Source organism: Prunus avium, chromosome 6, assembly GCF_965620075.1.
Source record: "Prunus avium chromosome 6, drPruAviu1.hap1.1, whole genome shotgun sequence".
Lineage (NCBI taxonomy): Eukaryota > Viridiplantae > Streptophyta > Magnoliopsida > Rosales > Rosaceae > Prunus > Prunus avium.
In genome coordinates this window covers 15471569-15485822 of record NC_142289.1, presented here as the reverse complement: position 1 = coordinate 15485822, position 14254 = coordinate 15471569, and the positions used below count along the sequence as shown (strand labels likewise).

At 33.7% G+C, this 14254-nt stretch overlaps 1 protein-coding gene across 1 annotated transcript; it reads right to left on the bottom strand.

Annotated features, from left to right (window-relative positions):
* Nucleotides 1-3964: 3964 nt before the first annotated feature.
* Nucleotides 3965-7957, bottom strand: WRKY13 (WRKY DNA-binding protein 13). Its single transcript, XM_021976864.2, has 3 exons — nucleotides 7423-7957; nucleotides 7008-7253; nucleotides 3965-4339 (listed from the first exon to the last, which is right to left on the bottom strand). The coding sequence occupies exons 1-3, from the start codon at nucleotides 7716-7718 to the stop codon at nucleotides 4162-4164; spliced, it is 720 nt and encodes a 239-aa protein (XP_021832556.1). The 5' UTR covers nucleotides 7719-7957; the 3' UTR covers nucleotides 3965-4161.
* Between the last annotated feature and the right edge of the window lie 6297 nt (nucleotides 7958-14254).

Sequence of the window (14254 nt, the reverse complement as noted above, 5' to 3'; positions counted from 1 at the left end):
TGTTTTCATGAGTCACAACATCACTTATACTTTAATGGTTTAGGGTTTAGGGTTTAGGGGGATAAAGGTTTATTTTTGGGGTTTAGGGTTTATGGTTAATATATATTAGGCCGTAAAACCATAATCCCTTTTCTAAAATTATTTAAACATATATATATAATTTAGGGTTTATATTTTATGGTTTAGGGTTTAGGGTTTAGGGTTTAGGGTATAGATGTAATAAGCGTCATGTTTATTTATATTGTTAACGACGGTTTTTTTGTTTTCCGTCGATGATTATCGAAGAGTGCATTTCTAAACCATGATTTCTTTAAAATGACGTTGTACACACATAACAACGTCATAGTTTTTTAAAAAGCGACGTAAAAGGTTTTTCAAACGATGCTATTTTTCAAACCGTCGTCTTTACATATAATAGACAACCCTTTTTTATTAAAAAACCGTCGTCTTTACTTCATAATAGACGACCCTTTTTATAAAAAACCGTCGTCTTTACATATAATAGACGACCCTTTTTATAAAAAACCGTCGTATTTACATATAATAGACGACCCTTTTTTATAAAAAAACCGTCGTCTTTACATATAATAGACGACCCTTTTTATAAAAAACCGTCGTCTTTACTTATAATAGACGACCCTTTTTTATAAAAAAACTGTCGTCTTTACTATAATAGACGACCCTTTTTATAAAAAACCGTCGTCTTTACATATAATAGACGACCCTTTTTATAAAAAAACCGTCGTCTTTACTATAATAGACGACCCTTTTTTATAAAAAACCGTCGTCTTTACATATAATAGACGACCCTTTTTATAAAAAAACCGTCGTCTTTACTATAATAGACGACCCTTTTTATAAAAAAACCATCATCTTTACATATAATAGACGACAGTTCTTTCAAAACAACCATGTCTTTACCAAAAAAAGGACACTTGATTTTTAAAAGACGACGCTTGTCATACCTGCTGTCGTTGTTTTTTGGTCAGATTTTAACTCTAAAGAAAAGCTTTTTAATAAGACGACGCTTTTTTATTTGTGTGCGTCGTTATAAAAAAATTCTCAACAGTATCTCCATTTTTTAGTTGTTTAAGTCACTTATCCACGACGGTTTTTTGTTACCGTCGTCTTTTTAAAAACAACGACGGTTTTTTGTTCTACCGTCGTCTTTTTCTGGTCGTCTTTTGCCCTTTTTGTAGTAGTGATTAACCATTTGGTTTAATGACATCTACTGATCATCGAGAAAGTCCTAAGTTCAAATCTTATGAAATTATATTCTTTATTTCTATTTTCTTCCAAATATCGTGTTCATAGTCAAAATTAGTCGAATTCAGACTTTCGTTTAAATGTCTTTGTAATAAATCTTAAACCTAACCCTAAACCAACCATCATTTTGCCTATATATAGAGTATAAACACTAGAAAACATATATAAGTAAAAGATGGTTTTTTTTTTTTAACCAAATAAAAAATTATGGTATTTTCTTCTGGAATAAGATGATAAATATCATGTGACAATCGTAGACAACATTTCGTACATTTATTCTGGCTAGTAAAAATTGGGTGGGCCATGTTAGGTTGGTAAATTCACCCTAGAGCAAATGCATTCGCAATTTCTCATTTGAGCTCTTTTGTGTTTTGGCACACTCGTATAAGTTTGTCTCATGCACCATCAAGGAAAAGTCCAATTCGGAAACATGATGGGCTCCAAATTTGTACAGAATGGCCATTGGATTGACCACTTTTGAGAGAAAATGGAAACTGTAAAGGTGTAATAATGCAATCCAATCTGAATAGAATCAGTGATATTTGGCAGGCATACAAACATGAAGGTACGGTGGAATATAATTGCATCATGGTTTCTGCAAGATTATAGGAAAGCTCCTCTTCATGATTGCAATCTACTGCACCCATTGCTGTTCTCAGCCATGGACATGACAATAAGTGAAGGTTTGATTACAGTGGCTTGTTAGGAAAATGAAGTCTGAATCAATCTAGTTTTTAATCAGTGGGTTCTATTTGTACCATCGATGAAAGTCCAATGTTCAGAGGGGCAAGAGACAGTTGGCTATTGATTAGGGGTGGGTACGGTCCGAATTGGATCAATTGCATCATGGTTTCTGCAAGATAATACCATAGGAAGGCTCCTCTTCATGATTGCAATCTACTGCACCCATTGCTGTTCTCAGCCCTGGACTTAACAATAAGTGAAGGTTTGGTTACAGTGGCTTGTTAGGAAAATGAAGTCTGAATCAATCTAGTTTTTAATCAGTGGGTTCTATTTGTACCATCGATGAAAGTCCAATGTTCAGAGGGGCAAGAGACAGTTGGCTATTGATTAGGGGTGGGTACGATCCGAATTGGATCAATTTTACCTTATAGCCCCGGTCTAACTAATTATAATAAAATGGTATGATTCAGTTTGATTTTGACAAAAATCATTGAGGAAACTGAAATAAACCAAACCAATTTTTGAACAGTTGGGCGTAAGTAAAATCTTTTTTCTATTGCATTTTTTCGACTTTGTTAGCTAAGTAAAACAAAAAAAGATATAACTTGCTACGAATGTATTATTTTCTAGCAAATCAAAACATCCTTAAATTTAACATGTCATCAAACTTTAAACTTCAATAACTAATATAGTTACAATACAAAGATCAATAGCTTCAAAGAACGTTAACTTCAAATTTAATATCCTTACCTATTTATTATCCATTAAGAGAACTGTGTGTGCAAAATAAAATAAATATACAAGGGGGCAGTTGGTTAGATTTATGCCGATTTGCAAAAACTCAAAAATCGTATCCGAACCAAACCATAAAGGTCATGTTGGATTTTAAAACATTTGACTTTTGTCTTGGTTAAAACCAAACCAAACCAAACTAGCCATGATGGTTCAGATTGGTCGACCCAGGGCCTGAAAAATTCAGTTGCAAAAGTCAGTTGAAAAATTCCATCTTTTGAGCAAATGGTGTCTTTTGCAAGTACTACTGTTAAAAAACTATGACACATTTTCTTCAAGTTTGGGTGGGAAGACACCAATTGCCTGAAAAATACCCTTCATCTGACCCAGGGCCGCCACGTAGGCAATTAACGAACATTTTGATAGTGAAGTTTAAGATAGAACCAAATTGCAAAAAATTAAAAATGGTAGGACTGTTAAAATTGAGAGTGCATTGGCAAACCTGCCTTAAGGCCCCGTTTGGTTCATGGGAAATGAGGCTTGGGGATGAAAAATCAATATTTGGTAAATTCAGACATGGAAAATGGTTGTTTGGCACATGGGAAAGTAAGAGGAAAGTGAAGCCCTCCTACCCCCTTGGGTTTTGTTTTCCTCCTCATAAGAAAGTTTGGAAAATGAGCCAACATTAAATACACATTTTTCATGACCATTTTGTCCCAATTAACAATTTAGAATTACAATATAGTATTAAATGCATTAATTAAACAAACTTTGTTTTACATTTCTACACAAACCAAACATGTGAAAAGAAATAAAATGGTATTTCCTGGTTGCTTTTCCAGGATTACCAAATATGAGAAAGGAATTCAAATCTTTTCCGTGAACCAAACGGGGCATAAAAGTGTGAATTCATGATACTAAATTGAAATTAACCCAAAATAAAAAATTTAGAGCGATGTTTTCAAATAAACCATTCTTTTAACATTGTAAGGTTCAAGGCCCAAGTTCAATCAAGACGCAAGCAGGTTGCGCAGGATTGGCTCTTCAGGCCTAACACACTTGTTCAATATAGGCTGGGCAGGGGACATAATATTAGGGCCACTAAGCTATTCATTCCAAGCCCATGGACTACTTCAGGGAGAAGAAAAACAAAAATCAGCCCTATCATAACCATCATGTCCCTCTATTTAGGTAGAAAAGGAGAGCAGAAATCAAAATCCATGATTGATTTAGAAAACTACAATCGAAAAAGTGAAAGCTGTGCAAAAGTTGGTAATAAAAATTGTTGAAATAATTGCTTTATTCATTAGGCATTTTATATATTAGCGAAAGCAGGAGGCTAGGCTGATCAACAAAAACGGGCAATCAAGCCCATGCATCATGCTTATTATCCTATATATCCATCCAAACACTGCCAAAGACATGCATACACAACCACAGTGCAGCTAAATGATACAGAATTATAATATACAGAATGGTCTACCAGAAGAAGTTATTTAGGTGAGATGAAGCTTGCTGTGAATCTTGATCAAGATCGTGCGACGGAGAATGCACGTGCCGCCCTTCGTAGGTTGTGATCACCATCCTCGGGTCCTCGGCTAATCGCTCCACTCTTTTCTTTACCCGGCAGTTGTCCATCGTGCAACGATAATAGCTCCTGCATTTGCATGTACATATGCATGCATGCACCAAAAAGTAATTCAAGAAACTTTGAAGCAGCTTGATGTTGATAAACCTAACTAAATAAAACATGGTCATATAGAACTAAGCAAATGCAAGCACACAAATATCTCATCTCATCACTTCAGAAAAGCATTGTGAACAGAAAGATCTCAGAAAGATCCTCGACGGAGCCTTAGCTAGGTAGAATCTTAGGTCTCAAAACTTTGATGAGAGCTTAGTTGCCTTTTAGGAAAATGAAATCATAAGAGGACTAGTTGTGGGACCTACATTTAACCCTCAAATTCCAAGCCAAAATACTATTTCTGATTACTTTAGCCAAACAAAAACATTTTCCCTTTAATTAAACACAATAAGCACTCACCTGAAAACTGCACATGTTTTCTTATGATGCAATTTGTTGACCAACCATCCAACTCTTGGTTTTTTCTGGTACAGCATGTCTGGCTTTCCGATATTTTATAATACATATACAGGTAAATGTTTTTTTTTTTGTTTTGCCAAACTCATATTTATATTGTCAGACTATGAATTTAAGTAACCTAATTAATGATGACAGTATGAATATAAGCGTCTTATATTGCCAAAACAATCGACAGGGAGTACATGACATATATAACCATTAATAAATCAAATATCATCCAACGATCTAAGTCAAGGATCATGCATATTACTTGTCTCCTTACCGGTAATGAGATACTCCTTCTTGCGCATTACAGTTTGACATATATGCAAATGAAAAATACAAAAAGAAAAACTTCTGCGCACATGCACACGGCTAATGACAGAAATATAGGAGCTCTTACTTACGTGGTAAGGAAGGAAGTATTTTCCTTCTTGCATATTGCTAATTAGTGTATAAAACTTTGGTCTCTTCACTCATTATATCATATTTCAATATTGTAGGTTGAATGCTCAAAGCTTATATAACTCAACTGTATATCAGATATTTGTATGAGAGGAGAGGAGACAATTCATTCACATGTCTTGATCAGTACACATGCTCCACATAAATTAACAAACCCAGCTCTAAAAAGGTTTATAAGCTCAGAAGAAGTTAAATTATATCCTAGTCAAGTTCAGGTTGGGGTGGGGTGGGGGAGGATTTCCATTTCATGCAAGATATTCTACTCTAATTATAAGTCCAACTTTTGACTATTTTGTATATAGCTTTGAACACCATAATTATTACCTATTTGGAAAACACATGACACCAGTAAATTCAACAAATGAGGCATATGATTATGCAGGATATATATACGCACGCATTCAAAGTTCAAATCATTTCTGTGGAATTTTGCTAGTCTTAATTTCAACTCCTAAGGTGACTTGCACCCGGATAGATATATGCATACGGCAAGCTCCAAACATGTTAAGTAAGATTACACGTAATTAATCAATAGTACTTGGTTGACAATGCACACTATATGTAACTTAAAAGGTCACAAACCACCATCGTACGCCAACATCCACAACGCAATTTCATGATCCGAACTATCTTATAATCGAAGTGAATTCAATAAAACTTATGATGGGAATGATCAAATAGCTAGTCGATTATTTGATAAATTTTTGTAGGGGATGTTGACCTTCCTTGGAGGAAGGAAAGACCTAAAAATGAACATTTAGTGGTGAAAACACATTGTGGGTGGCACCCAAACTAGTGATTTGTGCTGTAATAAGTTATTGGTGTGCATTTGAAAATTCCTCTATCTGACATATAAACATGAAGGTAACTTGTAGAAATAGTAGCAATAAATACCCAACCCATGCATGATGCACCCCTTTCAAAACCATGCAAGTAATAATGTGCCCATGCTTTCCTAATTTTGGTATAACCTAGTTTTACAACCAATAATTATAATCAAATTACCCTAATTCTTATGATTAAACATGGCCAATGAAATGGATTGAAGCTGCACCACATGTACAGTACTTCTCCTATTCTGATGATGATTCTTGTCCTAGTACTGGCAGCTTTCTTCTTCTTTTTCATGGAATCCAATCTTAGGGACGTACATTAATTCAATATTCCAAGAAAAAGTGATTTTAGAGTACTCATTTTCGGCAATATCATCCGCCCCGTAATAATTTCGCTTCGGCATCTATGGGATTAAGAAATTTTTTGTTTCCTTTTATAAAGCATTATAATTGATCAATCTTTGCACAGTATGTTGATGTTTGGTGATCTTTATATTATGAATTTTATCTCCAAAAGTACTAATAATTAGTTCTTTTTGGAAATGGCATTTGCAAAAGGGTCTAAAATATTACAAGTGCATTAATAGTTAACCATCTTCTTTTTTCTTTTTGGTCGGAAATATTATTACTGTACTTATCAATATTGTAAATTATTCAGACCCATCTACCCGTCAAATCTCCAGCGCCAAGCCTGTAAAAGCCTAATGATAATAATGATAACAATGACAATAATGAGAGAGAGAGAGAGAGAGAGAGAGAGAGAGAGAGAGAGAGAGAGAGAGTGAGGAACACATCATGTGTATGGGGTACAACTAGAAGCTAAAATCCAATTTGACATGCAATAAACTTTTGCTGAAGATGTGATTAAAGCAAAAGAATTGAAGAAAAAGAGAAAAGAAAAGGAGAGACGAGTGTAGAAAATGTGAATTGTCTAATTAGTATACCTGGGATGCTGTGTGTTCTTTACCACTTTCTGTCCGTACTTCCTCCACTTGTATCCATCATCAAGCACATCAACCTCACTCATGGTTTTGAAGCAAAACCTAGGCTCCCTCACCTTCCTCCTAATTGCCTTCATCTTCTTCATCTTCATTGCTGAAACTCCCATATGGTGATGATGGCGATCATCTCCACCGTTTGATCTCTTGCTGCTTAGGCACTCATGATCATCGCTCACCTCTCCCCATGCCCTAGACCATATGTACCAAAACATGTTTATACTTTTAATATTCTTAGTTTTACATGAGTAATTGTATTGCATGCAAGAGAATTTAATTCAAAAAGGAGATCAAGATTCAAGACTAGATATATAATCACTAGATGTGGAAATTAGGTGTGATATTAATTATATTATTTTACCAGAGATTTGCAGTAGATCTTTGCAAAGAAAGGAGTTGGGATCCTCCAAAATCAGAACTAGTAGTGATGTTATGATCTTCTCTATGCTTTAGAGGAGTGAGTGATGGTAGTAGGGTTTCAGAGAGATTGGTGCTTGGAGGTATGCTAGAAGAACCGAAGGCTTTGAGAGATCCCAGTGAAGAAAAGTTCAAGTTTGGTGGGATTGAAAAGAAACCCATCTGTGCATTAGAACCCTCTTCATTCTCAAACAAGCCCTGCTGCTGGTTGAGCATGGCCTGGGACGTCGTAGATGCCATCTCTCTCTCTCTCTCTCTCTCTCTCTCTCTTCTTGAAGGGTGTAGAAAACTGATGAGAGAATAATCCAAGGAAATCTATCTAGGAACGAGTATTAGCAGAGTCTAGATTAAAAGCACACCAAGAGGGTTCTCTCTCAAACTTCAAGGATATATAGATAGAAAAAGGGAATTATATACCAAGATTTGAAAGTAACCAAATACCTATAAATTTAACATGACTACCACTTTCCCTTGTTGCCTTTCCTCTCTCTCTACCCTTCTTTTTATGTGTGTCTAAAACACCCTTTCAAATTTAAGGATGAAAAATTCAGAATATAAAAAAATAAAGGAGACAAATACTTATTCATAAAACTGTTAAAGAGGGAAAAAAATGATATTATAATACTAAGACAAAGACTTTTAACATTTTCAACTGAAGCTGGTGGTTTGGATTTTGGAGTAACATGTGGAGTGGCGAAAACCATGTTGCTATTTGACCTCAAAAGTATGGGATATATGTACATGTCTCACAAGAAGTACTTGTTAGTGGAACTTCACTGTTTTTTTAGTGTGAAGGTCAACAATAGAGGACAAGTAAATGTGAAATATAGCTGGTTTATTTGCATGCTTAATTATAAAAAAATATCGCTTGAATCCCCCTCTCTGTAGTGTAAATTAGATTAAAATAAAATATCGCTTGTAAAAAAAAAAAGTTGTGTTTATGATAAGGTTGCATGAAAAGTTTGTCCAACCTCTGTTGCCGTGGATGGTTACATTGGGTTGGGGGATGGAGGGAGGGAGAGAGGGGGGACTGAATAAAAGTTAACATAGATGAGTACACAATAATAGAACAAAGATCTGAAATATAAGTGTGCATACAAGTGAAAATAATTATATCATTCACTGCAAAAGCTTTCAAAAAGAAAAAGCTTACTGAGAAGGTCATTATAATTCATGTATCTATCAATTTCTAGGTTTCTTTTGGAAAAAAATTTCTAGGGTTTCTTTTGGGACACCAAAAAGAAAATATTTAGAGGGCAATGATGATGAATCTTGGGTGCAAATCTACCCCCTCTGCATCGGCGGTGAAGATATCATTATGATTTGTGAAAGAGGCCCTATTTGACTTTTTGCAGAGAAAAAGCTTCTCACCTTTCTAATCTCCCTTTTGCAATTAACTTTCTTTTATGCCTCAACCAACCCCACATCTACCACCCAATTTCTCCATTTCCAAACCACCGTATCATATTGTTATCATCTCTGCAATTAGACATGGTAATCTTTGATTACCTTGTTATCATCTCTGCAATTAGGCATATATGGTAATCTTTGATGACCTTTGTTTGACCCAAAAAAAAAAAACTTTGACGACCTTTGTGGTATTTTTTCCCCCCCGTAAGTTAGAAATAATTCTTGGTGGGCCTTTTAAATTGACATAATACTAGCAATCTGCAGATTAATTACTTTCCTCTATAATTTAAGAATAATGTGTTTTTTGTACTTCATCCGTTTGTTAAACTCTGAAAACATGATTAACTTATAACCCCATTATGTTAATACAAGTTTGTGATTCATGACCGAAGAGATCATTAAAGAAAATGCAAAATAGCTAATATAGGCATCGCATATGATGGTTGGAATGATTTATCATTCAAACGACTAATTGCTTGCGTTTTGGGAACTTGCAATGATGTATTATGTAACATGCAAGATAGGATTATGGTTGCATAATTACTTATTTGAAATGACTTATAATTTTTTGACTCAAATGTTTTGACCTTCATAATTAATTTTCTTAACCACTATAACTTTTCTCATTTGGGATAAATTAGTTTTCCACTGTTGAGTTCCAAATGAGTTGTATACTTTAAAACAATAATGTTTTTCGACCAAAGAAGAAAAAACCTTAAAACAATAATGAAAATATAAAAGAGCGATTGCATATCCTATTCTGATGATTATTTGGTCCTAAATTCAAAGTTCATGGATGATAACTATATAATAATAATAATAATAATTCACTAATCTTATAACTATAACTTTATTATTTAATGTATGAATTTTGATGTTTCTAAAGATATTTTGTTTTTTCTATACATGAGATATTGTGAGAGGGGAAGTCAAACCTAAGACCTCGGGTGTATGAGTAAATGCTCTTAACCACTTAAGCTAGTTAAGAAAAGGGTGAAGGCCAACGGGGTCCAGTCTAGTAGAGAAGGGCCTTGACTTGAAAATCAGTGGTCTCTGATTTGAACCACCATGACACCTCATTCTCCCTTGTAGTTTAAACTTTCTGTTGTATTCCAAAAAAAAGAAAATTAAAGTGCCTTACTAGGCCATTGCATGAACAAGCTACATACCTGAGTTCTCTTTTTTCTTTTTCTTTTTCCTTTTCCTTTGTCATCACTTATTATTATGATACCCAAATCGTTTTTTTTATCAAATTTTTTATGCACGACTTATTATTATGATACCTCAATTATTTTATTTTATTACTTTTCTATTGGTGTTAATTTTACAAGTGCAAATGTTTCTTTATTATTATTATTATTATTTTATCAATGAGGGTTAAGAATTTGAATTTGGTATTTCTTTCAATATTGGCATTACGTGGCGTGGCACTACACGATTGAATGAGAGAGGTGCTGACGCAAATTCAAAACGGCGTCATTTTGATACTACATATACTCAGGTTGCAAATCTGTATGGTGCCATTCATCTCAGTTGTTGATATCTTGTCAGCAAGGAGATCTTGGCCGTTTATTTAAATGACATGTTGTTCACTTAAGTGATGCTATCGTCTCTCTTCAATAATCGACGCAATCTTGACTATTGATCTTTTTTTTTTTTTTTTTTATTACGATCAAACATACTAGATTTCACCGCCCCAAAAAATTAATCTCAACCTTCCATTCTTATATATTTTTTTTGGGCAAGAACCTTCCATTCTTATATTAATCTCAACCTGCCCTTCTTCTTCTTCTTTTTTTTTTTTTTGCCATTTTTGATTGGTTTTCTCTTGGAGTTTCTTGCTCTTCCTATTTTTGGAGAGAAATGCAATAGATTGCATTCATAATTTAGGCATAAAGGCAGTCAGCCACAAGGACCAATACAAATACAAACTAACCACATAAGATTTATACCAATATGGAAGCACAATAACTACAAGGGGTTAATTCAAATAATGCGGAGGAGTCCAAGTACACAAGGTGTACTTCCACTCATAGCCACGCCAGGCCTAACAAATTACGGCAAAAAAACAGCAAGCTTGGAAAATCCGGACAGATACCTCAATGCACCAAACTACAACTTCAACTACAACATTTTAACTCCCACAAATAGAAAATGCATACACGCAACAATTTCAGAAGGATTTGATTACTTAAGTAATGTTTTAGTCTTGTTTAATTATTGTAATATAATTTAGTTAGTGATTACTTAGTACTTATTAAAAGAAACAATTAATAATCTAATAATTTTGTATAATTTTTATATTTATGAATTAAACATTTTATTAATGACTAAATAAATTACGAATAATTATATTTAATTACTTTATGGAGTTTAAAATTAATATTTTAAAACAGATTTAATTTATAAAAATAGTATTTAATTCCAAAATTGACTTTAAAAATAAATTTAATTTCAAAAAATTCTTGAAAATTTATTTTAAATATCCAAAAATATTTTAAAAATTAATATTGGAAAAGGAGGGTAGTTCAAGTGCCGAAAAGCTAAGAAAAAGAAAATTGATCAAAACTAGAAAGAAGGATACAAATTCAAACAAAAGGTCTTTGTGTCTCAAGGGAAACTTCCTAGAAAGAACAGTATGTATTTTCTTTTTTTGAGAAAAAAGAAAAAAAGGGGGAAAGAGAAAGAAATGTATAGTGTGCGAGTGAGACGTTTAAGAGAATAATTGGATTTAAATAGGATTTAAATTGGTTGATTGCTGGCGTAGGGGTGGCGTGGGTATGATGTCAGAGGGATACGTAGAAGGGGAATAAAATCTATATCTAGGGTTGTAAGTTGGGAGATGAAGAGAGAGAGAGAGAGAGAGAGAGAGAGAGAGAGTAGAGTGGGGTGGCAAACAGACATCATTTCTTTTTGTCTCTGTTTATAGGTTGTCATAATTCCACTCAGATTACGTCCCCCTATTTTATATTTTCATCGACTTTTCTTTCTTGCTTTTCCTCTCAAAAAGCCAAAACAAAGGGGAAAATAATTATATGGGAGCCATTTTGGCCTGGCCTTGGACACAATTCTCCGTACAAAAAAAATTCTTTTTCTTTTTTTTTTGCTTTTTGTATGGCAAATTCTCACCTCTTTTGCCAAAGTTTAATTACCATATACAGTTTTTGGGCTCCAGTGGTGGGTAATGGCATGTAGCATTATGATGACTTGTGTTGTGGCAAAAGAACATACAAGTTATTAAAACTGACGGAGGAAAGCTTTTACTTTAAGAAACAAAAAAAATATTATGTTAGCCTTTTAGTGACCTTAAATTCAAAATTTAAAATGGAAGAGGCCTCGACAATTAGTTAATTCGTTCTTACTTAAGTTTTGGGAATGCTTACATAAGTGCTCGTAAGTTATATCTATGTATTCTTTGAGAATTGTAATTCTTAATTTTCACCTAATTCTCTATGAAAAAAGAGTAGGCTACTTGGTTAGTTGAACGACCATGCCCTTAGAAAATGCTCACCTAATCCTTTTGACCATTATCCTCATAATTTGTATCCAATACCTCTTGCAATAATATTTTATCGCTATTTTCTCAACCAAAGAAAAGTCCTAATTATGAATGCTATTTGTCCTCTCAATTGCACTCTTGCACTTTTTTTTGTGTGCTTTTATTTTTAATAATTTTCGATCATGAGATTTGAACTCGTTAGTTTCTCCAACAAGGTGGACATTAAATGCTAGTAGACCAAATACTTATTAGTAAAAGTGCAAAAATATTGTTAAGCTTGAGCATGGTTTCTCATTTTTATTGGTTTAGGTTTAAATTAAAAAAAAATAATGCACGCAAAATTCTAAATTACAGGATGAAATATTTGGACCTAATTAAAAAAATGGATTTATTGAAAATCCACGTGTATTTATGGTATTTTGGTGATGGATTTGTAACAATAACCCAAATACCATAAATATACGTGGAGTTTCTAGCATCAAACTGTAGAGCACTTTATTTCATACCATGACATGGGGTCGAATCTTGCCCTCCCCTGAATTTACCAAAAAATAAATTCTTATATACAATTTTGCATGATATGTAAATGGAATAAAATGTAGGCTAAGAAGAAAAAAAAAATACAATAAAATAAAGCTAATTTGAAGATATACCGATACCTTCTGGAAGTAGGACCGAAGGGCTAATTTTGTGGTCCATTGAACTTCACAATTGCCGTCAAATTCTAATCATTACCTTATCTAGACATCTCCCTAATTTTTTATTTTATTCTCCCATATTTGTAATTTCTTAAATTCGTGCTAAATTATAAAATAAAATAAAATAAGCTTGCCACTAATACTAATTTTCCTTAATTAGTGAAAAGAAAAAAGAATAAAAGTAATGAGCACAACTATTTTTATGAAGACGTGCATAATTTAGTGATAAGGTTGCCCGTCCCTCCCTGTTAGAGTAAACTGTCAAAATCCCCTCTTAATTTATAGCTAAATTTTTCTTTATTTGTCCCATAACCTTTTTTTCTTAGAAGAATTGTTTCTTCGACTATTAACATTAGTCAATCTCTCCCCTACCCTTAATTTTCCTCACATTCCATCCAATTTGCCACTCATTTTGATTTCGTATAATAACTCGTCCCAAATTTTCTTTTAATTTTTCAAAAAATTTAGCATAAATTGACAGTTTTAAACCTAAAATTTTGAGCCACTTTTGTTTGGGACAAGTTTTGATAATTTTCTTAGCACAATGAGGTTGGGCTAAGTTTCACGAGTGCGTAGAAGCAAACGACGTGTAATTCAAAGTTGTAATAGAGAAGTTAGAAGGGTTAGAACACCAAGGGGATTTGAACTCGAAAGCTGCCGGTATCGCTCCATTGCCACCGTCCCTTTCGAATGATTTTCTAGCCACCACTGTCGGTGACACTTATTTAGTTTTGTTCCTCTCCTTGTGGGGAACATTTCCCCTGTTTACCTTTAAAATTTACATCATATGTCACTCACGTGATTAAAATTAACGAAAACTATGACAGAAGGACTCAATTGGCATGACTGAGGCCCCATTTGGGATTGCTTTTTTTTTTTTTTTTTTTCGCCAGAAACCTACTTCACTTTAAAGTTAAGCAGTTTAAGGTGTTTGGTAAAAATAAAATATGTCGATTATTTTAAAACCAGTGGTCTTTTGATAGCAACTTTTAAAAGCATGCTCTAGGTTGCTTTTCAAAGTTGCTTTCAAAAGAAGTAGATAGAAGCCTTTAATGAATTTTTAAAATTCCCAAAATACCATCATTAATTTTTTTAAATGATACCACCTCCACCTCCACAACCGCCATCCCCACCACCACCACTACCACAACCACCTCTTTCACCACTAT